We start from the raw sequence: 27163 nt of genomic DNA, 5'->3' as shown, positions 1-27163 counted from the left end.
TCCTCGCGAAGAGGCAGAGAGATCAGAATCTGTGCTGACAACATGTCACGGTTTTTGTTCCAGGGTGCCTGACCGTTCGGGAGGAGACTGAAACAACCGGTCGAGCGAAGAAGGATTATCGAAGCCTTGGCATACATGCAGGAGATTTAGTTACCTGCCCAGCCAGTTGGAATTAATAGAGCGATTGGAGTCATTGATAAATAGTAACTTTAGATCCTTCCCGCGATGGCTATATTTGAATTGCTTTCGTCCAGTCTCATCACCACAATGCTGGCTAGTTCCCTCATCGTGATCCTCCTGATCCATCTCCTCATTGGGTTGGGAAGCAGCCCGCAGCTCAACTACCCACCCGGGCCAAGACCCTTGCCCATAATTGGGAACTTGCACCAGTTGGACCTGAAAAGACTCTACAAGTCCCTGGTGGAGGTAAGAGGGAATCGCTCGTCTCCCGCGACAGAAACGAAATGCCGGAGTAACTCAGCGGGTCAGGCAGCATCTCTGGAGAGGAGAAGGATCGGGTGACGTTTCGGGTCGAGGCCCTTCCCCAGACTGAAGTCGGGGGAGTGAGGCCAGTTCATTGGCTATATTTAAGAGGGAGTTAGATGTGGCCCTGGTGGCTAAAGGGATCAGGGGGTATGGAGAGAAGGCAGGTACGGGATACTGAGTTGGATGATCAGCCATGATCATATTGAATGGCGGTGCGTACAGGCTCGAAGGGCCGAATGGCCTACTCCTGCACCTATTTTCTATGTTTCTATGTTTCTATGAGTGGGCGGGAGTGAGATAGAATGTAGTCGGTGTTTATTCACAAAATGCTGGAGTAACTCAGCAGGTCAGGCAGCATCTCTGGAGGGAAGTCTGAAGAAGGATCTCGACCCGAAACGTCACCCATTCCTTCCCTCCTGAGATGCTGCCTGACCTGCTGAGTTACTCCAGCATTTTGTGAATAAATACCTTCGATTTGTACCAGCATCTGCAGTTATTTTTAGATTTAGATTTTTTTAGATTTAGAGATACAGCGCAGAAACAGGCCCTTCGGCCCACCGGGTCCGTGCCGCCCAACGATCCCCTCACACCAACACTAGTCCTACACCCACTAGGGACAATTTTTACATATACCCAGCCAATTAACCTACATACCTGTACGTCTTTGGAGTGTGGGAGGAAACCGAAGATCTCGGGGAAAACCCACGCAGGTCACGGGGAGAACGTACAAACTCCGTACAGACGACGCCCGTAGTCAGGATCGAACCTGAGTCTCCGGCGCTGCATTTGCTGTAAGGCAGCAACTCTACCGCTGTGGCACCTACACTTTCTTACACTAGAATGTAGTCGGAGGCAGTAAGACTGGTGGGAGAACTGAGAAGGGCGAGGGGATGAAGAGAGAGGGAAAGCAAGGGCTATTTGAAGTTAAAGAAGTCTATGATCTTACACCTGGGGTGCAAGCTACCCAAGTGAAATATGAGGTGCTGTTCCTCCAATTTGCGCTGAGCCTCACTCTGACAATGGAGGAGGCCCAGGACAGAAAGGTCAGATTGGGAATGGGAGGGGGAGTTAAAGTGCTGAGCCACCGGGAGATCAGGAAGGTTAAGGCGGACTGAGCGGAGGTGTTGAGTGAAACGATCGCCGAGCCTGCGTGCGGTCTCGCCGATGTACAGGAGTTGACGTTCGGAGTTGGAACAGCGGATGCAGTAGATGAGGTTGGAGGAGGTGCAGGTGAACCTCTGCCTCACCTGAAAAGACTGTCTGGGTCCTTGGATGGAGTCGAGGGGTGAGGTAAAGGGACAGGTGTTGCATCTCCTGCGTTTGAAGGGGAAAGTACCTGGGGACGGGGTGGTTTGGGTGGGAAGGTATCTCCTGTTCCCTGTTGAGCCTTTGCAAACGCGATCGCCAGTTGGAAAACACCTTGGGGTCCAATAGACAATAGACAATACGTGCAGGAATAGGCCATTCGGCCCTTCGAGCCAGCACCACCATTCAATGTGATCATGGCTGATCATTCTCAATCAGTACCCCGTTCCTGCCTTCTCCCCTGACTCCGCTACCCTAAAGAGCTTTACCTAGCTCTCTCTTGAATGCATTCAGAGAATTGGCCTCCACTGCCTTCTGAGACAGAGAATTCAACAGATTCACCACTCTGACTGAAAAAGTTTCTCCTCATCTCCGTTCTAAATGGCCTACCCCTTATTCTTAAACTGTGGCCCCTGGCTCTGGACTCCCCCAACATTGGGAACATGTTTCCTGCCACTAACGTGTCCAACCCCTTAATAACCTTATATGTTTTGATAAGATCCCCTCTCATCCTTCCACACCTGGACCCGTTTTCTGCAAAGCATCAGAGAAGGCCGGAGCAAAGATACTAGAGGAGCAAGATAGACCACCCGGCCCTAAAAACCGCAATGCCTAATGGCGCCATTTTAGTAGGCGGAAATTTGCAGAAACATTTTAAAAGAAAAATAACAACAATCTGTGAATTGATAGATGAGATATATTCTGCATTTTAAATGGTATCATCACACATACTGCTCCCCCACAACACTGATTACACTGCGAGAGGGATAACGGACGGTGGATTTTTGCTTACTAAAATGGCTCCTTTGCATACTACACTTCAGTATAGGCGATTTCAACGGAGTGGTCTATCTTATTCCTCCAGTTTCTTTGGTCCAAAGGAGTTTTACGAGGACAATCCCAGGGATGATTGTGTTAACGTGTGATGAACGTTTGTCGGCACTGGGCCTGTACTCACTGGAGTTTAGAAGGATGAGTGGGGGCCTAATTGAAACGTACCGAATAGTGAAAGGCCTGGGTCGAGTGGGTGTGGAGAGGATGTTTCCACTAGTGGGAGTCAAGGACCAGAGGGCACAGCCTCAATAGACAATAGACAATAGACCAGTGGTGGCCAAACTTGCTTAATGTCGGAGCCACATATGATAAAGTTCAGATGTTTGAGAGCCGCAAGACATGAACAAAATTTACACATACGTTTTTATTGTTACATACACATTTCGTTACAAACATTTTATATAAATATTAAGAAATGCATGTATGCAATAATATTTATTCATGTATGCAGTTTTTTAAACTGTTAATTTGTATTAGTTTCAGTAATCACAAAGTACACATATATACCAAATGTTTTCAAAATCTTGACTGATGATTGTTTTAACTATATTGAGCGTATTTAATACGGTAATGAACTATGGGAACTTCTAAGAAAAATGTGCGAATTTGCATTTCAGTAACATAAAATTAGACTGCCAAAACTAAAACTAAAAAGGAAAACATTATATTTTTAATGATATTTATTTGTCTTAGTAAATATCAGGTCAAAACATGGAGGAAAATATGTTTTAAAAAAAAGCAAACCAATAAAATTAGAGATATTTGAATCAGATACCACCTTACAAAATTACAGTCTTATCATAATATTTTATGACAAACAGACAATGCGACAAATATCAGGCTATTAAAGCCGCTATTTACTGCTAGGAGCTCAGCCAACATATTTCCACGAGCCGCATATTAAAGGTCAAAGAGCCGCTTGTAGCTCGCGAGCCGTGGTTTGGCCACCCCAGGTATATGTGTATATATGTGCTTGTGTTTGTATACGTGCGTGTATATATATATATATATATATATATATATACACACACACACACGTATACAAACATACGCACATATATACACATATACACACACACACACACACACACACACACATATATATATATACACACATACATGCATATACACATATATGTGTATATATATATAGGAAAATAAACTGCAGATGGTGGTTTAAATCAAAGGTAGATACAAAATGTTGGAGTAACTCAGCTGGTCAGGCAGCATCTCGGGAGAGAAGGAATGGGTGACGTTTTGGGTCGAGACCCTTCTGAAGAAGCTGGGTCTGACAGAGATGCTGCCTGACCCGCTGAGTTACTCCAGCATTTTGTATCTATATGAATATTTCACAACTAGGCTTGTATACACTGGAATTTAGAAGGACGAGGGGGGATTTTATCAAAACGTATAAGATTATTAAGGGGTTGGACACGCTAGAGGCAGGAAACATGTTCCCAATGTTGGGGGAGTCCAGAACCAGGGGCCAGAGTTTAAGAATAATGTGATCATGGCTGACCGAAGGGCTGAATGGCCTCCTCCTGCACCTATTGTCTATTGTCTATTGTCTATAATAAGAGGTAGGCCATTTAGAACGGAGATGAGGAAAAACTTTTTCAGTCAGAGAGTTGTGAATCTGTGGAATTCTCTGCCTCAGATGGCAGTGGAGGCCAATTCTCTGAATGCATTCAAGAGAGAGCTAGATAGAGCTCTTAAGGATAGCGGAGTCAGGGGGTACGGGGAGAAGGCAGGAATGGGGTACTGATTGAGAATGATCAGCCATGATCACATTGAATGGCGGTGCTGGCTCAAAGGGCCGATTGGCCTCCTCCTGCACCTATTGTCTATTGTCTATTGATGGACGCAGACTTTCCCCTTGGCTTCCAGCTGTCAGAGAAGTACGGAACGGTGTATTCTGTGAGACTTGGGCCGGAGAAGGTGGTGGTGTTAGCCGGCTACCAAACGGTGAAGAACGCTCTCATCAACCACGCCGATGAATTCCTCGGCAGACCCGATGTACCAATCATGAACATCCTCAAAGAAGGATCTGGTAAGCTCTCCGCCATGTTTTCCCGAGTGCGGGTCCACCAGCGATTTTCCCAGCATCTGGTAGTCCGGCACCTCCTTTAATCCGGACAAACTCCCGAGAGCGCGCTTCCAACCAAAGACACTAGAGGAACAAGATGGACCACTCCGTTGAAATCGCCTATACTGAAGTGTAGTCCGCAAAGGAGCGTAACGTCCGCCATTTTAGTAAGCAAAACCCACCGTCCGTTATGCCTCTCGCAGTGTAATCGGCGTTTTGGGGGAACAGTATGTGTGATGACACCATTAAAATGCCGAACATATCTCATCTATCAATTCACAGAGTTTTGTTCTTTTTCTTTAAAAATGTCTCTGCAAGTTTCTGCCTACTAAATTGGCGCCGTGACACACTACGGTTTTTAGGGTCGAGTGGTCTATCTTGTTCCTCTAGTATCTTTGAGGGTGGATAAGGGGGGTCGGGGGGGATTGAGAGGGGGAAGGGGAAGTGGGGAGGGGAGGGAGGGGGGGAGGGGGGGAGGGGGAAGGGGGGAGGTGAGGGGAGGGAGGGGGGAGAGGGGGGGAGGGGGAGAGGTTTGGGCCCAACGAGTCCACTTGGTGTAGTACATGATTACAATTGACCATTTTACAGTGTATAGACACATGATAAGGAAACATGCTTACAGCCCAGTGGTATGAATGTTGATTTCTCTGACGTCAGGTAGCCCCGGCATTCCCTCTCTCTCTACCCCTCCCCCACCTGTCGCACCAGCTTCTCGTTTTCACTCATCAATCTGCTAACATTAGTCCGTTTCCTTTATCATCGTTACATTTTTGCACATCTTTCATTCATTGTTCTTTATCTCTCCACATCACCGTCTAAATCTCACGTTTCCCTTATCCCCAACCAGTCTGAAGAACGGTCTCAACCCGAAACGTCACCCATTCCTTCTCTCCAGAGATGCTGCCTGTCCCATTGAGTTACTCCAGCTTTTTTGTGTCGATATCTTCAGGATCAGGGAGTCACGTTTAGATTTAGATTTAGATTTAGATTTGGAGATACAGCGCGGAAACAGGCCCTTCGGCCCACCGAGTCCGCGCCGCCCAGCGATCCCCGCACACATTAACACTATCCTACACACACTAGGGACAATTATTTTTACATTTTACCCAGTCAATTATAATATAATATAATAATAATAATAATATTCATTTATTGTCATTGCAACGAGTACAACGAAATTAAAAAATAGCCAATCCTGACGGTGCGTACAAACATATATGCAATAAATGCAAAAACAAATAAATACAATTATATTAAGTACAAAGATTTTTTAACGGTGTTGCGTAGTGCAGAAGGTAGTGTTCAGTTCTCGTATGGCCCTGGGGTAAAAACTGTTCTTAAGTCTGTTTGTTCGGGATTTGATCGACCTGAAACGTCAACCAGAGGCGACCAGACCAACCTACAAACCTGTACGTCTTTTGGAGTGTGGGAGGAAACCGAAGATCTCGGAGTAAATCCACGCGGGTCACTGGGAGAACGTACAAACTCCGTACAGACGGCGCCCGTAGTCAGGATCGAACCTGAGTCTCCGGCGCTGCATTCGCTATAAGGCAGCAACTCTACTGCTGCACCACCGTGCCACGGTTTAGTGCAAAGGTAACGTCAGCAAAGTCCATTCAAGGATAGTCCGAGGATAACCGACAAGGTAGAGGTCTCTCCTTCTAACCCGGCCATGGCTCTCGGTGCCAGCTGACCATCGAGGGCTTTGTCTCCTTAGATGGAGCTCTAGGGGCTAGTGGAATCAAGGGATATGGGGAGAAGGCAGGCACGGGTCACTGATTGTGGATGATCAAGATGTGCAGGATTGATAGACTCTCTGATTTGCTCCCCCCCTAGGCGTGGTTTGGTCTAACGGAGAGGCCTGGAAGCAGATGCGAAGGTTCATGCTGTCGACCCTGCGAGACTTTGGGATGGGCAAGAGGTCCATCGAGGAGAAAATAGTGGAGGAGGCCGGGTTCCTGGTGGAAAAGATTCGATCGTACAAAGGTCAGGCTGCACGCTTGTTGAATACTATTCTAATTACGCTGTCTAAGAATAAAGTGCCAGGTAACACTGAGATGAGAAAAAACTTTTTCACCCAGAGAATTGTGAATTTGTGGAATTCTCTGCCACAGAGGGCAGCGGAGGCCAATTCACTGGATGAATTTAAAAGAGAGTTAGATAGAGCTCTGGGGGCCAGTGGAATCAAGGGATATGGGGAGAATGCAGGCACAGATTACCGATATCAGATAAGAATAAGAAAATAACTGCAGATGCTGGTACAAATCGAAGGTATTTATTCACAAAATGCTGGAGTAACTCAGCAGGTCAGGCAGCATCTCAGGAGCGAAGGAATGGGAGACGTTTCGGGTCGAGACCCTTCTTCAGACTGATGTCAGGGGGGGCGGGACAAAGGATACAGGTGGAGACAGGAAGATAGAGGGAGATATGATAGGGAGGAGGAGGAGAGAGGGACAGAGGAACTATCTAAAGTTGGAGAAGTCGATGTTCATACCACTGGGCTGCAAGCTGCCCAGGCGAAATATGAGGTGCTGTTCCTCCAATTTCCGGTGGGCCTCACTATGGCACTGGAGGAGGCCCATGACAATAATTGGAGGAACAGCACCTCATATTTCCCCTCCTCCTTCCTATATCTCCCTCTATCATACTGTCTCCACCTATATCCTTCCTTTGTCCCGCCCCCCTGACATCAGTCTGAAGAAGGGTCTCGACCCGAAACGTCACCCATTCCTTCTCTCCTGAGATGCTGCCTGACCTGCTGAGTTACTCCAGCATTTTGTGAATAAATACCACCGATTGTAGATGATCAGCCATGATCACAATGAATGGCGGTGCTGGCTCGAAGGGCCAAATGGCCTCCTCCTGCACCTATTTTCTCTGTTTCTATGTTTCTATGGTGTTAGTTTGCTTCTTCCTGATGCAGGTTCGTCGATCTGAAGCATTAACCAAGCCTCCCCCACCACAGTTGCTGCCTGGCCTGCTGACACACACGTACCCGTGCCAACCACAGGCATCGGGCACCCACACGGATTGCAAGGCATTGCAACACCGACTGCCATTGAGCTGCTGGCCTGATCGGCCCTGGGCTGCAAAAATCTTGTAGTATCAGTCACATCACAACATGCAACACGATTAAAATCATTACTGTCACTGTGCATGCCAACGTGTGTGTGAGAGAGAGGGAGGATGATGGGGAGAGAAGGGGGGAGGGAGAGGGAGAGGGAGAGAGAGGGAGATGAAAGCCAATGGAATGTTGGCCTTCATAACAAGAGGAGTTGAGTATAGGAGCAAAGAGGTCCTTCTGCAGTTGTACAGGGCCCTAGTGAGACCGCACCTGGAGTACTGTGTGCAGTTTTGGTCTCCAAATTTGAGGAAGGATATTCTTGCTATTGAGGGCGTGCAGCGTAGGTTTACTAGGTTAATTCCCGGAATGGCGGGACTGTCGTATTTTGAAAGACTGGAGCGACTAGGCTTGTATACGCTGGAATTTAGAAGGATGAGAGGGGATCTTATCGAAACATATAAGATTATTAAGGGGTTGGACACGTTAGAGGCAGGAAACATGTTCCCAATGTTGGGGGAGTCCAGAATTAGCCCTACAATTAGCCCTACAAACCCATACGTCTTTGGAGTGTGGAAAAAAAATGGAGATCCCAGAGAAAACCCACTAGGGACAATTTTTACCCAGTCAATTAACCTACAAACCTGTACGTCTTTGGAGTGTGGGAGGAAACCGAAGATCCTGGAGAAAACCCACGCAGGTCACAGGGAGAACGTACAAACTCCGTGCAGACATCACCCGAGGTCAGGATCGAACCTGGGTCTCTGGCACTGTAAGGCAGCAACTCTACCGCTACGCCATCCTTGCGGGCTTATGATGATCATGATCTCATCAGGCGGGGAGTTATTCACCTTCTCTGAATGCATTCAAGAGAGAGCTAGATAGAGCTCTTAAAGATAGCGGAGTCAGGGGTACGGGGAGAAGGTAGGAACGGGGTACTGATTGAGAATGATCAGCCATGATCACATTGAATGGCGGTGCTGGCTCGAAGGGCCGAATGGCCTACTCCTGCACCTATTGTCTATTGGGGGAGTCCAGAACAAGGGCGGAGCGGTTGCGCAGCGGTAGAGTTGCTGCCTTACAGCGAATGCAGCGCCGGAGACTCGGGTTCGATCCTGACCACGGGCGCCGTCTGTACGGAGTTTGTACGTTCTCCCCGTGACCTGCGTGGGTTTTCTCCGAGATCTTCGGTTTCCTCCCACACTCCAAAGACGTACAGGTATGTAGGTTAATTGGCTGGGTGAAATGTAAAAATTGTCCCTAGTGTGTGTAGGATAGTGTTAATGTGCGGGGATCGCTGGGCGTCGCGGACCGGTGGGCAAAAAGGCCTGTTTCCGTGCTGTATCTAATCTAAATCTAAATCTAAATGTATGTTTCCAGCTCAGCCGTTCAACACAGACATCATTACCAACTTCGCCACGGCCAACGTCATCTGTTCCATCGTTTTTGGCGAGAGGTTCGATTACGAAGACAAGGCGTTCCTGAACATAGGAAACCTGGTTCACGAAAGCTTTCGGCTGCTCGGTAGCCCCATGGTCCAGGTAACCTCTGCTGCCTTGCTTTGTTTGCGGAAGAGGTGTTGTTTGGTAAGGTTCACCGAAACGTCGTCACTAAGCCCTCTGGTACGGCAGCGGCAGTATCTCCTGAGGAAGCTCAACCCCTCTGGGGTAGGCAAGGACATCCTCGTAACGTCTTCCGACTCCTTCATTGAGAACGTCGTCACGTTCTCCTTCACCTGCTGGTACCGCTCCATCAAGGGCGGCGCGGTGGCTCAGCGGTAGAGTTGCTGCCTTACAGCGAATGCAGCGCCGGAGACTCGGGTTCGATCCTGACAAAGGGCGCCGTCTGTACGGAGTTTGTACGTTCTCCCCGTGACCTGCGTGGGTTTTCTCCGAGATCTCCGGTTTCCTCCCACACTCCAAAGACATGCAGGTTTGTAGGTTAATTGGCTTGGTATCAATGTAAAAATTGTCCCTAGTGTGTGTAGGATAGTGTTAGTGTGCGGGGATCGCTGGGCGGCGCGGACTCGGTGGGCCGAAGGGACTGTTTCCGCGCTGTATCTCTAAATCTAAAATCTAAAATCTAAATCTAAATCAGCCTTCAGAACAGAAACCGCCTGCAGAACACCAGCAAATTTATAACAAGAGGAGTTGAGTATTGGAGCAAAGAGGTCCTTCTGCAGTTGTACAGGGCCCTAGTGAGACCGCACCTGGAGTACTGTGTGCAGTTTTGGTCTCCAAATTTGAGGAAGGATATTCTTGCTATTGAGGGCGTGCAGCGTAGGTTTACTAGGTTAATTCCCGGAATGGCGGGACTGTCATATGTTGAAAGACTGGAGCGACTAGGCTTGTATACACTGGAATTTAGAAGGATGAGAGGGGATCTTATCGAAACGTATAAGATCATTAAGGGGTTGGACACGTTAGAGGCAGGAAACATGTTCCCAATGTTGGGGGAGTCCAGAACAAGGGGCCACAGTTTAAGAATAAGGGGTAGGCTTTTTTAGAACAGAGATGAGAAAAAACATTTTCAGTCAGAGAGTTGTGAATCTGTGGAATACTCTGCGTCGGAAGGCAGTGGAGGCCAATTCTCTGAATGCATTGAGGGGAGAGCTAGATAGAGCTCTTAAGGATAGCGGAGTCAGGGGTATGGGGAGAAGGCAGGAACGGGGTACTGATTGAGAATGATCAGCCATGATCATATTGAATGGCTCGAAGGGCTGGCTCGAAGGGCCGAATGGCCTCCTCCTGCACCTATTGTCTATTGTCTATTGTCTATTGAGGACGTGCCCACCAACTCACTGACCTGTGAGATGAGTATTTCCGAAATTACCTGCTGTGTTTGAAAGTCTATAAATTAAAAATCAATCATGCTCGATGCCAAAGATGTGTCTTAAATGTGCAAAATACTTTTAAAAGAACAAAAGTGTGGTGGGTGTATGGAACGAGCTGCCAGAGGAGGAAGTTGAGGCAGGGACTATCGCAACGTTTACGAAACAGTTAGACAGGTACATGGATAGGACTGGTTTGGAGGGATATGGGCCAAATGCAGGTAGGTGGGACTAGTATAGCAGGGACATAGAAACATAGAAAAATAGGTGCAGGAGTAGGCCATTTGGCCCTTCCAGCCAGCACCACCATTCAATATGATCATGGCTGATCATCTAATCTCTGAATGCATTCATGAGAGAGCTAGATAGAGCTCTTAAGGATAGCGGAGTCAGGGAGTATGGGGAGAAGGCAGGAACGGGGTACTGATTGAGAATGATCAGCCATGATCACATTGAATGGCGGTGCTGACCCGAGGCCAGGGCACTGATCCTATTCAATACTTGGCAGGTGTACAACGCTTACCCCTTTCTGCGCTTCCTGCCCGGGAGCCACAAGGAGATCTGCACGCACTTCAAGAAGTTGAAGGCCTGCCTGAAGGACATCATCGAGGCCAAACACCAGCAGCTGAACGAAAACGACATCAGGAGCTTCATCGACACCTACTTCGTGAAGCAGCAGGAGGTGAGCGTGCCGCCACAGGTGGCGTAGACTGACCCAAGCTAGGAGGAGGGGGAGTTCAACGAGATCTGGGTGTCCTAGTGCATCAGTCAATGAAAGGAAGCATGCAGGTACAGCAGGCAGTGAAGAAAGCCAATGGAAAGTTGGCCTTCGTAACAAGAGGAGTTGAGTATAGGAGCAAAGAGGTCCTTCTACAGTTGTACCGGGCCCTGGTGAGACCGCACCTGGAGTACTGTGTGCAGTTTTGGTCTCCAAATTTGAGGAAGGATATTCTTGCTATGGAGGGCGTGCAGTGTAGGTTCACTAGGTTAATTCCCGGAATGGCGGGACTGTCGTATGTTGAAAGGCTGGAGCGATGGGGCTTGTATACACTGGAATTTAGAAGGATGAGGGGGGATCTTATTGAAACATATAAGATAATTAGGGGATTGGACACAATAGAGGCAGGAAACATGTTCCCAATGTTGGGGGAGTCCAGAACAAGGGGCCACAGTTTAAGAATAAGGGGTAGGCCATTTAGAACGGAGATGAGGAAGAACTTTTTCAGTCAGAGAGTGGTGAAGGTGTGGAATTCTCTGCCTCAGAAGGCAGAGGAGGCCAGTTCGTTGGATGCTTTCAAGAGAGAGCTGGATAGAGCTCTTAAGGATAGCGGAGTGAGGGGGTATGGGGAGAAGGCAGGAACGGGGTACTGATTGGGAGTGATCAGCCATGATCGCATTGAATGGCGGTGCTGGCTCGAAGGGCTGAATGGCCTCTTCCTGCACCTATTGTCTATTGTCTATTGTCTATTGTCTATTATCAGTGTTTCGCTGATCCCCTGGACCTTCCTGATCTCCCGGCTGACAAACACTTTAATCCCACTCGTCCCCCTTGTTTAAAGCCATTCGTCCCTTCCCACACTGACCTTCCTGTCCCGGGCCACCTCCACTGTCAGAGTGAGGCCAAACTGGAGGAACGGCACCTCATAATTTCGGTTGGGCAGCTTACACCACAGCGGTATGTAGAAAGGTCTGAAGAAGGGTCTTCACCCGTAACGTCACCCATTCCTTCTCTCTTGAGATGCTGCCTGACCCGCTGAGTTACTCCAGCATTTTGTGAATAAATACAGTGGTTTGAACCTTGATTTCTCGATCCTTGCATTCCCCCCCTCTCTTCATCCTCCCCCATCCTAGTTGTACCAGCTTCAACGTTGTCTTGTTGAGTCTCATTGTCTGAAACTCATTTTCACCCATATCCGGGCGAACAATGGCACGTTTCCTTTATCATCGTTATTTTTTTGCCTATCATTCTTTCCTTTCTTCTATATCTCTCTAATATCGCCGTCTACATCTCTCTACATCACTATGGCACTGGAGGAGGCCCATGACAGTAATTGGAGGAACAGCACCTCATATTTCGCCTGGGCAGCTTGCAGCCCAGTGGTATGAACATCGACTTCTCCAACTTTAGATAGTTCCTCTGTCCCTCTCTTCCCCTCCCCCTTCCCAGTCCTCCCTCTATCTTCATGTCTCCACCGATATCATTTCCTTTGTCCCGCCCCCTCCTGACATCAGTCTGAAGAAGGGTCTCGACCCGAAACGTCACCTATTTCTTTTCTCTGCAGATGCTGTCCGACCTGCTGAGTTACTCCAGCATTTTGTGTCTATCTTCGGTTTAAACAGGGCATCTGACAATAGACAATAGACACATTAGGTGCAGGAGGAGGCCATTCGGCTCTTTAAGCCGGCACCACCATTCAATGTGATCATGACTGATCATTCTCAATCAGTACCCTGTTCCTGCCCTCTCCCCATACCCCCTGACTCCGCTATCTTTAAGAGCTCTATCTAGCTCTCTCTTGAATGCATTCAGAGAATTGGCCTCCACTGCCTTCTGAGGCAGAGAATTCCACAGATTTACAACTCTCTGACTGAAAACGTTTTTACTCATCTCCATTCTAAATGGCCTACCCCTTATTCTTAAACTGTGGCCCCTGGTTCTGGACTCCCCCAACATTGGGAACATGTTTCCTGCCTCTAACGTGTCCAATCCCTTAATTATCTTATATGTTTCAATAAGATCCCCTCTCATCCTTCTAAATTCCAGTGTATACAAGCCTATCTCCATTTCCTATCTGCATTTCCTTTCTGCACAATCACAGTTTAAGAATAAGGGGTAGGCCATTTTTGAACCGAGATGAGGAAAAACTTTTTCAGTCAGAGAGTTGTAAATCTGTGGAATTCTCTGCCTCAGAAGGCAGAGGAGGCAAATACGCTGGATGCATTCAAGAGAGAGTTCTTAAAAATAGTGGAGTCAGGGGGTATGGGGAGAAGGCAGGAACGCGGTACTGATTGTGAATGATTAGCCATGATCACATTGAATGGCGGTGCTGGCTCGAAGGGCCGAATGGCCTCCTCCTGCGTCTATTGTCTATTGTCTATCGTCTATCGTCTATCGTCTATAGTCTATGGTCTATTGTCTATTGTCTATAGTCTATAATCTATTGTCTATTGTCTATTGTCTATTATCCATTGTCTATTGTCTATAGTCTATAGTCTATAGTCTATAGTCTATTGGATATTGTCTATAGTCTATTGTCTATTGTCTATTGTCTATTGTCTATAGTCTATAGTCTACAGTCTATAGTCTATTGTCTATTGTCTATTGTCTATTGTCTATTGTCTATTGTCCACTGTCTATTGTCTATTGTCTATAGTCTATTGTCTATTGTCTATTGTCTATAGTCTATAGTCTATAGTCTATTGTCTATTGTCTGTTGTCTATTGCCTATTATATATTGTTTATTGTCTATGGTCTATTGTCTATAGTCTATTGTGTATAGTCTATTGTCTATTGTCTATTGTCTATTGTCTATAGTCTATAGTCTATAGTCTATAGTCTATTGTCTATTGTCTATAGTCTATAGTCTATCGTCTATCGTCTATCGTCTATAGTCTATAGTCTATTGTCTATTGTCTATTGTCTATTGTCTATTGTCCATTGTCTGTTGTCTATTGTCTATTGTCTATTGTCTGTAGTCTATAGTCAATAGTCTATTGTATATTGTATATTGTCTATTGTCTATTGTCTATTGTCTATTGCCTGTAGTTTATTGTATACAGTCTATAGTCTATTGTCTATTGTCCATTGTCTGTAGTCTATTGTGGTTGGGCGGCACGGTGGCGCAGCGGTAAAGTTGCTGCCTCACGCCGCCAGAGACCCAGGTCCGATCCTGGCTACCGGACGCTGTCTGTCCGGAGTTTACGCCTTCTCCCCGTGACTGTGGTGCGATTCTCTCTCCAAGGAATCGGGAAACCCGGACACGTACTTCCATGAGAAGAACCTCCTGATCACCACGAGCGATCTCTTCATTGCTGGGATGGGCACCGCTGCCACCACCATTCGCTGGGCGATGTACATCATGATGAAATACCCCGACATCCAGAGTAAGGAGAGACCTCGGCCGTTCCCTCCTTTTTCAGTCCCCAAAGGTTGTTCTTATTCATCCGTATTAAACTCCTCTAAACATTCCTCAGCCCAGTCGCCAGCTGAGACATAGACATAGAAAATAGGTGCAGGAGGAGACCATTTGGCCCTTCGAGCCAGCACCGCCATTCATTGTGATCATGGCTGATCATCCACAATCAGTAACCCGTGCCTGCCTTCTCCCCATATCCCTTGATTCCACCAGCCCCTAGAGCTCTATCTAACTCTCTCTTAAGTCCATCCAGCGATTTGGCCTCCACTGCCCTCTGCGGCAGAGAATTCCACAAAATTAATAGAGACATAGACACATAAAAACATAGAAAATAGGTGCAGGAGGAGGCCATTTGGCCCTTCGAGTCAGCATCGCCATTCATTGTGATCATGGCTGATCATCCACAATCAGTAACCCGTGCCTGCCTTCTCCCCATATCCCTTGATTCCACTAGCCCCTAGAGCTCTATCTAACTCTCTTTTAAATTCATCCAGTGAATTGGCCTCCACTGCCTTCTGTGGCAGAGAATTCCACAATTTCACAACTCTCCGGGTGAAAACGTCTCTTCTCACCTCCGTTTTAAATGGTACGCGTGACAATAAACTAAATTGAACTAGTCTGTAGTGGAGGGCAGCGTAGGTGTATGGGGTGGTTGCTGGTCGGAGCGGACTCGGTGGGCCGAAGGGCCTGTTTCCGCGCTATATCCCTCAAAATAAAACTAAAAAGCTAAAGATTCCCCTCCCCAGGTACTTTCCCCTGCAACCGCAGGAGATGCAACACCTGTCCCTTTACCTCCCCGGTCGACTCCATCCAAGGCCCCAAACAGTCTTTCCAGGTGAGGCAGAGGTTCACCTGCACCTCATCCAACCTCATCTGCTGTATCTGCTCTTCCAGGTGTCAACTTCTCTCCATCGGCGAGACCAAGCGCGGGCTCGGCGATCGTTTCGCTGAACACCTCCGCTCAGTGCGCCTTAACCAACCTGATCTCCCGGTGGCTCAGCATTTCAACTCCCCCTCCCACTCCCAATCTGACCTTTCTGTCCTGGGCCTCCTCCATTATCAGAGTGAGGCCCAGCGCAAATTGGAGGAACAGCACCTCATATTTACACCCCAGTTTTATGAACATTGACTTCTCTAACTTTAAGTAGCCCTTGCCTTCCCTGTCTCTCCATCCCCTCCCCCATCCCAGTTCTCCCATCAGTCTTCCTGTCTCCGACTACATCCTATTTTCGTCCCGCCCCCTCCCCCTGACATCAGTCTGAAGAAGGGTCTCGGGCCGAAACGTCACCCGTTCCTTCTCTGCCGAGATGCTGCCCGACCCGCTGAGTTACTCCAGCGTTTTGTGCCTGCCTAAAAAGCTAACACACCTTTCCTCTTGTAGAGAAGGTTCAGGAGGAAATCGACCGGGTGATCGGGCCGGAGCGGTGCCCCAGGATGGAAGACCGCAAACACATGCCCTACACGGACGCGGTCATTCACGAGGTCCAGCGGTTTGCCAACATCGCACCGCTGGGCATTCCCAGGTCCACAACCGTCGACCTCAACTTCCAAGGCTACTTCATCCCCAAGGTGAGCTTGCAAAACTACGCCATGATGTAAAGGAAAAAAACTATGTATATATATGTATATACGTATGTATATGTGTATGTGTATGTAACTGTATATATATTTGTATGTATATATATGTGTATATATATATATATGCGTGTATGTATGTATATATATGTGTGTGTTTGTGTATGTGTGTATATGTGTGTGTGTGTGTATATATATGTGTGTGTGTGTGTGTGTATATATATATGTGTGTGTGTGTGTGTGTATATATATATATGTGTGTATATATATATATGTGTGTGTGTGTATATATATATATGTGTGTGTGTATATATATATATATATATATATATATGTGTGTGTGTGTGTGTGTATATATATATATATATGTGAGTGTGTGTATGTGTGTGTGTGTATATATATATATGTGAGTGTGTGTGTGTATATATATATGTGTGTGTGTATATATATATATGTGTGTGTGTGTGTATATATGTGTGTGTGTGTGTGTGTGTGTGTGTGTGTGTGTGTGTGTGTGTGTGTGTATAGTGTAAGAAAATAACTGCAGATGCTGGTACAAATCGAAGGTATTTATTTCACAAAATGCTGGAGTAACTCAGCAGGTCAGGCAGCATCTCAGGAGAGAAGGAATGGGTGACGTTTCGGGTTGAGACCCTTCTTCAGACTGATGTCAGGGGGGTGGGACAAAGGAAGGATATAGGTGGAGACAGGAAGATAGAGGGAGAACTGGGAAGGGGGAGTGGAAGAGAGGGACAGAGGAACTATCTAAAGTTGGAGAAGTCGATGTTCATACCGCTGGGCTGCAAGCTGCCCAGGCGAAATATGAGGTGCTGTTCCTCCAATTTCCGGTGGGCCTCACTATGGCATTGGAGGAGACCCATGACAGAAAGGTTATATATATATATATATATTGTGATGTCTTGAGAGGTCGGGAGCTTTTCTCTTGAAGGTTGGGAGGTGTGGGTGCCGGAAATGAAGACAGAAAAGTTCTTGTTTTCAAACTTAAATTCCATATATTTAGTCTTTTCCAAAAACAGGTAAACTTAATTGTTTGCAGACAGGTACACAAAACCAAAACAGGTAGTTAAATCAAAACTGTGGCTTGCTGCCTTCGTACAAAATATAACTCAAACACTGCTGACTATGGGTTTTGTAGTCTTTTGCTGGCAGCCATGATGGTTTGTAGTCCTTGTTGCATCCACCGGGAGGAAATGTATCTCCCCTCTATGACTCTACCTCTCATGATATCACAATATATATTCTTCTTCAAGGGTCTCGACCCGAAATGTCACCCATTCCTTCTCTCCCGAGATGCTGCCTGACCCACTGAGTTGCTCCAGCATTTTGTGTCTAGCTGTGATGTAAATCTCTGGTGTGAGTTAGTGTCATAGAGTCTCAACTACCTCCTTTTTTAGTTTTTGGTTTTAAAGAGGCACCGACCAGCGATCCACGCACATTATCACTACCCGACACACACGAGGGACATTTACATTTATACCAAGCCAATTAACCTACAAACCTGTACTTCTTTCGAATTTATTTTAATTTACTTTGGAGATAGAAACATAGAAAAATAGGTGCAGGAGTAGGCCATTCGGCCCTTCGAGCCAGCACCACCATTCAATGTGATCATGGCTGATCATCCAAAATCAGTACCCCGTTCCTGCTTTCTCCCCGTATCCCTTGATTCCGTTAGCCCTAAGAGCTAAATCTAACTCTCTCTTGAAAACATCCAGTGAATCGGCCTCCACTGCCTTCTGTGGCAGAGAATCCCACAGATTCACAACTCTCTGGGTGAAAAAGTTTTTCCTCATCTCAGTCCTAAATAGCCTGCCCCTTATTCTTTCAGCGCAGAAACAAGTCCTTCGGCCCACCAAATCTGCACCGATTGGTGATCCCTGCAAATTAACACTATCCTACACACACACACTAAAGACTATTTACATTCATACCAAGCCAAGTAACTTACAAACCTGTACGTCTTTGGAGTGTGTGGAGTTGTACAGGGCCTTGGTGAGACCGCACCTGGAGTATTGTGTACAGTTTTGGTCTCCTAATTTGTGGAAAGACATTCTAGCCTTAGAGGGAGTACAGAGAAGGTTCACCAGATTGATCCCTGGGATGGCAGGACTTTCATATGAAGAAAGACTGGATAGACTAGGCTTATACTCGCTGGAATTTAGAAGACTGAGGGGGGATCTTATTGAAACATATAAAATTCTTAAGGGGTGGGAGAGGCTAGATGCGGGAAGATTGTTCCCGATGTTGGGGAAGTCCAGAACCAGGGGTCACAGCTTAAGGATGAAGTCTTTTAGGACCGAGATGAGAAAACATTTCTTCACACAGAGAGTGGTGAGTCTGTGGAATTCTCTGCCACAGAAGGTAGTTGAGGCCAGTTCATTGGCTATATTTAAGAGGGACGGACATTTATTACAAGCCCACCGACTCGCACAGCTATCTGGACTACACTTCTTCCCACCCGGTCCCCTGCAAAAAGTCTATCCCCTACTCCCAATTCCTCCGTCTACGCCGCATCTGTGCCCGGGATGAGGTGTTTCAGACTAGGGCTTCCGAGATGTCCTCGTTTTTCAGAAAACGGGGCTTCCCCTCCTCCATTATAGATGAGGCTCTCACTAGGGTCTCTTCTACATCCCGCAGCTCCGCTCTTGCTCCCCATCCCCCCACTCGCAACAAGGACAGGATCCCCCTCGTTCTCACCTTCCACCCCACCAGCCAGCGGATCCAACATATCATCCACCAACATTTCCGTCACCTACAACAGGACCCCACCACTGGCCATATCTTCCCATCCCCTCCCCTCTCTGCATTCCGCAGAGACCGTTCCCTCCGCAACTCCCTGGTCCACTCGTCCCTTCCTACCCAAACCACCCTAACCCCGGGCACTTTCCCTTGCAACCGCACGAGATGCAACACCTGTCCCTTTACCTCCCCCCTCAACTCCATCAAAGGACCCAAACATTCTTTCCAGGTGAGACAGAGGTTCACCTGCACCTCCTCCAACCTCATCTATTGCATCCGCTGCTCTAGATGTCAACTCATCTATATCGGCGAAACCAAGCGCAGGCTCGGCGATCGCTTCGCTGAACACCTGCGCTCGGTCCGCATTAACGCCACTGATCTCCCGGTGGCCCAGCACTTCAACTCCCCCTCCCATTCCCAGTCTGACCTCTCTGTCATGGGCCTCCTCCAGTGCCATAGTGAGGCCCGCCGGAAATTGGAGGAGCAGCACCTCATATTTCGCCTGGGCAGTTTGCGGCCCGGTGGTATGAACGTTGACTTCTCCAACTTCAGATAGCTCCTCTGTCCCTCCCTTCCCCTCCTCCTTCCCAGATCTCCCTCTATCTTCCTGTCTCCACCTATATCCTTCCTTTGTCCCACCCCCGACATCAGTCTGAAGAAGGGTCTCGACCCGAAACGTCACCCATTCCTTCTCTCCCGAGATGCTGCCTGACCTGCTGAGTTACTCCAGCATTTTGTGAATAAATCGATTTGTACCAGCATCTGCAGTTATTTTCTTATATTTAAGAGGGAGTTAGATGTGGCCCTTGTGGCTAAAGGGATCAGGGGGTATGGAGAGAAGGCAGATACAGGTTACTGAGCTGGATGATCTGCCATGATCATATTGAATGGCGGTGCAGGCTCGAAGGGCCGAATGGCCTACTGCTGCACCTATTTTCTATGTTTCTATGTTTCTATGAAACTGGATCACCTGCAGTCGGGATTGTACCCGGGTCTCTGGCGCTGTAAGGCAGCAACTCTACTGCTGTGCCACAGTGTCGCCCTGGTTAGTTTTAGTTTAGTTTAGTTCAGAGATACAGCGTGGAAACAGGCCCTTCGGCCCACCAAGACCGCATTTTACAATTATACCAAGCCAATTAACCTACAAACCTGTACGCCTTTGGAGTGTGGGAGGAAACAGAAGATATTTTTAGAAAACCCACGCAGGGAGAACGTTCGAACTCCATACAGGCAGCACCCGTAGTCGGGATCGAACCTGGGTCTCTGGCGCTGTAAGGCAGCAACTCTACCACTGCGCCTCCATGCCAACTTGTTTTGACCAATGTAACAGTCATAGTTTCCCAGATTGATTGTCATAGTGAGTCATAGAGTGGTACAGTGTGGAAGCGGGCCCTTCGGCCCAACTTGCCCACACCGGCCAACATTTCCCAGCTACACTAGTCCCACCTGCCTGCGTTTAATTCCAGGGATGAGGTGGTTGACATAAGAGAAAAGGTTAAGTAGGTTGAGACTTTTCTCATTGGAGTTCAGAAGAATGAGAGGCGATCTTACTGAAACGTATAAGATCGTGAGGGGCTTTGATCGGATGGATGCGCTAAAGATGTTTCCGATGATCGGGGAGACCAGAACTAGGGGGCATAGTCTTAGAATAAGAGGGGGCTCTTTTAAAACTGAGATGAGGAGAAACTTCTTCACTCAGAGGGTGGTTAGTCTGTGGAATTCGCTGCCTCAGGGAGCTGTGGAAACAGGAACGTTAAATAAATTTAAAACGGAAATAGATTGTTTTTTAATAGACAAAGGAATTAGGGGTTACAGGGAGCCGGCAGGGAAGTGGACATGAGCTATTGTTAGTGTAGTAAGACCTGAGTAATCTCCTGGACAAGTATCGATCGCCTAGCTTGGGGTCGGAGAGGAATTTCCCGGATTTTTTCCCCGAATTGGCCTGGGTTTTTATCCGGTTTTTCGCCTCTCCCCGGAGATCACACGGTTCTTTTGGGTGGGAAGAGGGGCGATAGTGGGAAGGGGGTTGGGGTAGGATCAGCCATGATCATATTGAATGGCGGGGCGGGCTCGAGGGGCCGGTTGGCCTACTCCTGCTCCTATTTTCTTGTGTTCTTGTGTTCTTGTGTTTGGTCCATACCCCTCCAAACTTGTCCTATCCATGTACGTGTCTAACTGTTTCTTAAAGCGTTGGGATAGTCCCAGCCTCAACTACCTCCTCTGGCAGCTTGTTCCACACACCCACCGCCCTTGGTGTGAAACCAATTGTCTTTGGTTTCTTGCCGAGACAGCCATCATGGCAGCCAACCTACCTACTTAGTCCCAACCTACTTAACCTCTACCTACCTCGACTCCATCCTATCCCCCCTGGTTAAATCCCTCCCCACCTACATCCAAGACACCTCACACGCTCTCCATCTCCTGGATAACTTCCGGTTCCCAGGCCCCCACTCCCTCATTTTCACCATGGATGTCCAGTCACTCTACACTTCCATCCCCCACAAGGATGGTCTCGAAGCCCTCCGTTTCTTCCTCGACCGTAGAACCAGCCAATCCCCATCGACCAACACTCTCCTCCGCCTAGCAGAGCTGGTTCTTACCCTCAACAACTTCTCCTTTGACTCCTCCCACTTCCTCCAAACCAGAGGCGTAGCTATGGGCACTCGCATGGGCCCTAGCTATGCCTGCCTCTTTGTCGGGTACGTCGAACAATCCCTGTTCCAGACGTACACTGGCCCCATCCCCGAACTCTACCTCCGCTACATCGACGACTGCATTGGTGCCACCTCTTGCACCCATGCAGAACTCACTGACTTCATACACTTCACCTCCAATTTCCATCCTGCCCTTAAATGTACCTGGACTATCTCTGACATCTCCCTCCCGTTTCTGGACCTCACCATCTCCATCACAGGAGAAAAACTAGTGACGGACATTTACTGCAAGCCCACCGACTCGCACAGCTATCTGGACTACACTTCTTCCCACCCGGTCCCCTGCAAAAAGTCTATCCCCTACTCCCAATTCCTCCGTCTACGCCGCATCTGCGCCCGGGATGAGGTGTTTCAGACTAGGGCTTCCGAGATGTCCTCGTTTTTCAGAAAACGGGGCTTCCCCTCCTCCATTATAGATGAGGCTCTCACTAGGGTCTCTTCTACATCCCGCAGCTCCGCTCTTGCTCCCCCTCCCCCCACTCGCAACAGGGACAGGATCCCCCTCGTTCTCACCTTCCACCCCACCAGCCAGCGGATCCAACATATCATCCACCAACATTTCCGTCACCTACAACAGGACCCCACCACTGGCCATATCTTCCCATCCCCTCCCCTCTCTGCGTTCCGCAGAGACCGTTCCCTCCGCAACTCCCTGGTCCACTCGTCCCTTCCTACCCAAACCACCCTAACCCCGGGCACTTTCCCTTGCAACCGCACGAGATGCAACACCTGTCCCTTTACCTCCCCCCTCAACTCCATCAAAGGACCCAAACAGTCTTTCCAGGTGAGACAGAGGTTCACCTGCACCTCCTCCAACCTCATCTATTGCATCCGCTGCTCTAGATGTCAGCTTATTTATATCGGCGAAACCAAGCGCAGGCTCGGCGATCGCTTCGCTGAACACCTGCGCTCGGTCCGCATTAACGCAACTGATCTCCCGGTGGCCCAGCACTTTAACTCCCCCTCCCATTCCCAGTCTGACCTCTCTGTCATGGGCCTCCTCCAGTGCCATAGTGAGGCCCGCTGAAAATTGGAGGAGCAGCACCTCATATTTCGCCTGGGCAGTTTGCGGCCCGGTGGTATGAACGTCGACTTCTCCAACTTCAGATAGTTCCTCTGTCCCTCCCTTCCCCTCCTCCTTCCCAGATCTCCCTCTATCTTCCTGTCTCCACCTATATCCTTCCTTTGTCCCACCCCCGACATCAGTCTGAAGAAGGGTCTCGACCCGAAACGTCACCCATTCCTTCTCTCCCGAGATGCTGCCTGACCTGCTGAGTTACTCCAGCATTTTGTGAATAAATCGATTTGTACCAGCATCTGCAGTTATGTTCTTATACTACAGGTGTGCCACCAGGTGTTGGCTGACTCCCCTGCATTTTTCCACAGGGCACCTACGTCATTCCTTTGCTGGCCTCGGTGCTCTACGACAAATCCCAATGGGAAAAGCCCGACGAGTTCAACCCAGGTCACTTCTTGGACGCATCCGGCAAGTTTGTGAAGAGGGATGCCTTCATCCCATTCTCCATAGGTAAGTCACCTGGGAAATTGACCGCAGGCAAGGACTGACAGAATTGTGACTGGATGGCCATTGATTGTTTTCCCTGGGACGTCGGAGACTGAGGGGAGACTTTTTTTAGATTTAGATTTAGAGATACTGCGCGGAAACAGGCCCTTCGGCCCCCCGAGTCCGCGCCGCCCAGCGATCCCCGCACATTAACACCGTCCTACACACACTGGGGGCAATTTTTACATTTTACCCAGTCAATTAACCTACAAACCTGGACGCCTTTGGAGTGTGGGAGGAAACCGAAGATCTCGGAGAAAACCCACGCAGGTCACGGGGAGAACGTGCAAACTCCGTACAGACGGCGCCTGTAGTCAGGATCGAACCTGAGTCTCCGGCGCTGCATTCGCTGTAAGGCGGCAACTCTACCGCTGCGCCACCGTGCCGCCTTGATGAAGGTATACACCGACCGGCCAAAACATTGCAGGGAACATGCAGGGCAGATGAGAGCGGAGAAAGGAAGGGAAAGCTACAATTCAATATATCTTTATTGTCATTGCACAGGGGTACAACGAGAATGTGCCTCCCATATGATGCAATAAATTAATTAGCTAATCAGTATAAATTTATACAACCCAGTGAAACAAAATTAGAAACAGTTTTAAAACAGTATAAAGTTCAAGTATGTCTGTGCGATGTGACCATCCAGCTCAGCAGGGCCGGTTCAAGGCAGCTATGGCCCTGGGGATGAAGCTGTTCCTGAGTCTGGAGGTGCGGGCGTAGAAGGCCTTGTATCGTCTGCCCGATGGTAGAAGTTCGAACAGACTATTGCAGGGGTGTGAAGAGTCTTTGTGGATGCTGGTGGCTTCTCTGAGGCATCGTGTGTTGTAGATGCCCTCCAAGGCTGGTAGCCGTGTCCCGATAGTCTTCCGAGCTCTATACATACGCTGAATTCGGTGAGACAGAGTGAAAGGAATCCAGCATGGATGATAAATACCCACGGATTACTGACTAGTCTGTTTCTGAGCCGAAATCTCCATGTAATTCAACATAATGCCTCCTTCACGAGGAGACAGACAAAGCCCAGGAACGAAATGTCAGACAAAGGGCAGTAATGTATTCCAAGACACGCAGAACAAACAGCAGGGAGCATTTGAGAGCCTTTCACAGGTATTTATAGAACATTATGCACCGTGGAAGAGCCAGGAATTGGGAACCTTAGAATGTAAATCTCTCAAAGTGGGGGCTGGAGGTTGGAGCGATTAATGGAAGGCTTGCCAATATCTCGAGGGGGTGGAAGTTTCCTCAGGGATGACTGTAACCGCGCATAAATCCACATAAAGTCAAGTCAAGTCAAGTTTATTTGTCACACACACATACACGATGTGCAGTGAAATGAAAGTGGCAATGCCTGCGGATTGTGCAAAATAACAAAATTACAATTACAGCATATAAATTAAAATCAATACAGAAAGGAAATTCAGTCCCTGGAGTTATAATAGTTAACAGTCCTGATGGCCTGTGGGAAGAAACTCCGTCTTATCCTCTCTGTTTTCACAGCGTGACAGTGGAGGCGTTTGCCTGACCGTAGCAGCTGGAACAGTCCGTTGCTGGGGTGGTCGGGGTCCCCCATAATGTTGCTGGCTCTGGATCTGCACCTCCTGATGTATAGGTCCTGCAGGGGGGCGAGTGTAGTTCCCATGGTGCGTTCAGCTGAACGCACTACTCTCTGCAGAGCCTTCCTGTCCTGGGCAGAGCTGTTCCCAAACCAGATTGTGATGTTCCCGGACAAGACGCTTTCTACAGCCCCAGAGTAGAAGCACTGAAGGATCCTCAGAGAGACTCTGAATTTCCTCAACTGTCTGAGGTGGTAAAGGCGCTGCCTTGCCTTACTCACCAGTGCGGCAATGTGTGTCGTCCATGTCAGGTCCTCTGTGATGTGGACTCCCAGGTATTTAAAGCTGCTCACCCTATCCACAGTAGACCCATTTATCTCCAGTGGCGTGTACGTCCTTGGATATTGGGCCCTTCTAAAGTCCACAATCAGCTCCTTAGTTTTTGTGACATTCAAGAGGAGAATGTTGTCCTGACACCAGAGTGCCAGAGAGCTAGATAGAACCCTTAAGGATAGTGGAGTCAGGGGGTAGAACAAGGGGGTCACAGTTTAAGGATAAGGGGGAAGTCTTTTAGGACCGAGAAGAGAAAGTTTTTTTTCACACAGAGTGGTGAATCTGTGAAATTCTCTGCCACAGAAGGTAGTTGAGGCCAGTTCATTGGCTATATTTAAGAGGGAGTTAGATGTGGCCCTTGTGGCTAAAGGGATCAGGGGGTATGGAGAGAAGGCAGGTACAGGATACTGAGTTGGATGATCAGCCATGATCATATTGAATGGCGGTGCAGGCTCGAAGGGCCGAATGGCCTACTCCTGCACCTATTTTCTATGTTTCTATGTTTCTATGTATGGGGAGAAGGCAGGAACGGGGTACTGATTGAGAATGATGAGCCATGATCACATTGAATGGCGGTGCTGGCTCGAAGGGCAGAATGGCCTCCTCCTGCACCTATTGTCTATAGTCTATTGTCTATTGTCTACTTTCCCCCTGCAACTGAGACTCTCTGTTGCTTTTCGCAGGGCGCAGAGTCTGCCCGGGGGAGACGTTGGCCAAAGTGGAGCTGTTCCTGTTCTTCGTCACGTTGCTTCAGAAGTTTGACCTGCTGGTTCCACCCGGAGGAACCGAACTCGACCTCACGCCGGTGGTGGGTGGGATACTGAGCCCCAAACCACACCAGCTGTGTGCCGTGCCTCACCAACAGCCCGACTGACCCGCTGCGCCGATCCTCCCGCAAAGACTATCCGAGGTTTGACGTGCCCAAAAGAACTGCAGATGCTGGTTTAAATCGAAGGCAGGCACAAAACGCCAGAGCCAGTGGGTCGGGCAGCATCTCCGGAGAGACGGGACTGGGTGACGTTTCATAGAAACATAGAAACATAGAAAATAGGTGCAGGAGTAGGCCATTCGGCCCTTCGAGCCTGCACCGCCATTCAATATGATCATGGCTGATCATCCAGCTCAGTAACCTGTACCTGCCTTCTCTCCATACCCCCTGATCCCTTTAGCCACAAGGGCCACATCTAACTCCCTCTTAAATATAGCCAATGAACTAGCCTCGACTGCCCTCTGTGGCAGAGAATTCCACAGATTCACCACTCTCTGTGTGAAAAAAAACGTTCTCATCTCGGTCCTAAAAGACTTCCCCCTTATCCTTAAACTGTGACCCCTTGTTCTGGACTCCCCCAACATCGGGAACAATCTTCCTGCATCTAGCCTGTCCAACCCCTTAAGAATTTTGTACGTTTCTTTAAGATCCCCCTTCAATCTTCTAAATTCCAGCGAGTACAAGCCGAGTCTATCCAGTCTTTCTTCATATGAAAGTCCTGCCATCCCAGGAATCAATCTGGTGAACCTTCTCTGTACTCCCTCTATGGCAAGAATGTCTTTCCTCAGATTAGGAGACCAAAACTGTACGCAACACGGGGCAAGGGACCCGCTGTTTCGGGTCTAGACCCTTCTCCAGACTAACTGAAGAAGGGTCTCGACCCGAAACGTCACCCATTCCTTCTCTCCAGAGATGCTGCCTTCTCCCGCTGAGTTACTCAGGCATTTTGTGTCTACCTATTGAGATTTTAAGTGCGCTCGAAATGAGTTTTGTCCCCGCAGATGGTCGCTGTCTGGGTTCGGACTACAACCTCCATACCATTGGCCCTGCTTTCTCAACGTTTACTCCAGCCGGCAAGAGAGGCAATAAAATGGAGAGTTGTTGGAAAGTGATTCCGTTTTCCAGCGTCAATCTTTAAATCCCAGCTCCTTTTG

The 27163-nt window shown here is 48.4% G+C and overlaps 1 protein-coding gene across 1 annotated transcript; it reads left to right on the top strand.

The window, feature by feature from the left end:
- Positions 1-27163, top strand: LOC144603087 (cytochrome P450 2K1-like). Its single transcript, XM_078416223.1, has 9 exons — positions 1-426; positions 4513-4675; positions 6548-6697; positions 9153-9313; positions 11111-11284; positions 14565-14706; positions 16120-16307; positions 23174-23315; positions 25924-27163. Exons 1-9 carry the CDS (start codon positions 226-228, stop codon positions 26112-26114), a joined length of 1512 nt encoding a protein of 503 aa, XP_078272349.1. The 5' UTR covers positions 1-225; the 3' UTR covers positions 26115-27163.

Source organism: Rhinoraja longicauda, chromosome 19, assembly GCF_053455715.1.
Source record: "Rhinoraja longicauda isolate Sanriku21f chromosome 19, sRhiLon1.1, whole genome shotgun sequence".
In the NCBI taxonomy this organism is placed as follows: domain Eukaryota; kingdom Metazoa; phylum Chordata; class Chondrichthyes; order Rajiformes; family Arhynchobatidae; genus Rhinoraja; species Rhinoraja longicauda.
This window is presented reverse-complemented; position numbering and strand designations above follow the sequence as displayed.

Bases quoted from the DNA above. Each gene is read 5' to 3' on its own strand.
- LOC144603087 (XM_078416223.1), top strand. From the start codon at position 226: ATGGCTATATTTGAATTGCTTTCGTCCAGTCTCATCACCACAATGCTG. The intron at 11,285-14,564 runs GTGAGCGTGCCG...TCTCTCTCCAAG, and splicing joins ACTTCGTGAAGCAGCAGGAG to GAATCGGGAAACCCGGACAC. The intron at 23,316-25,923 runs GTAAGTCACCTG...TGCTTTTCGCAG, and splicing joins CTTCATCCCATTCTCCATAG to GGCGCAGAGTCTGCCCGGGG.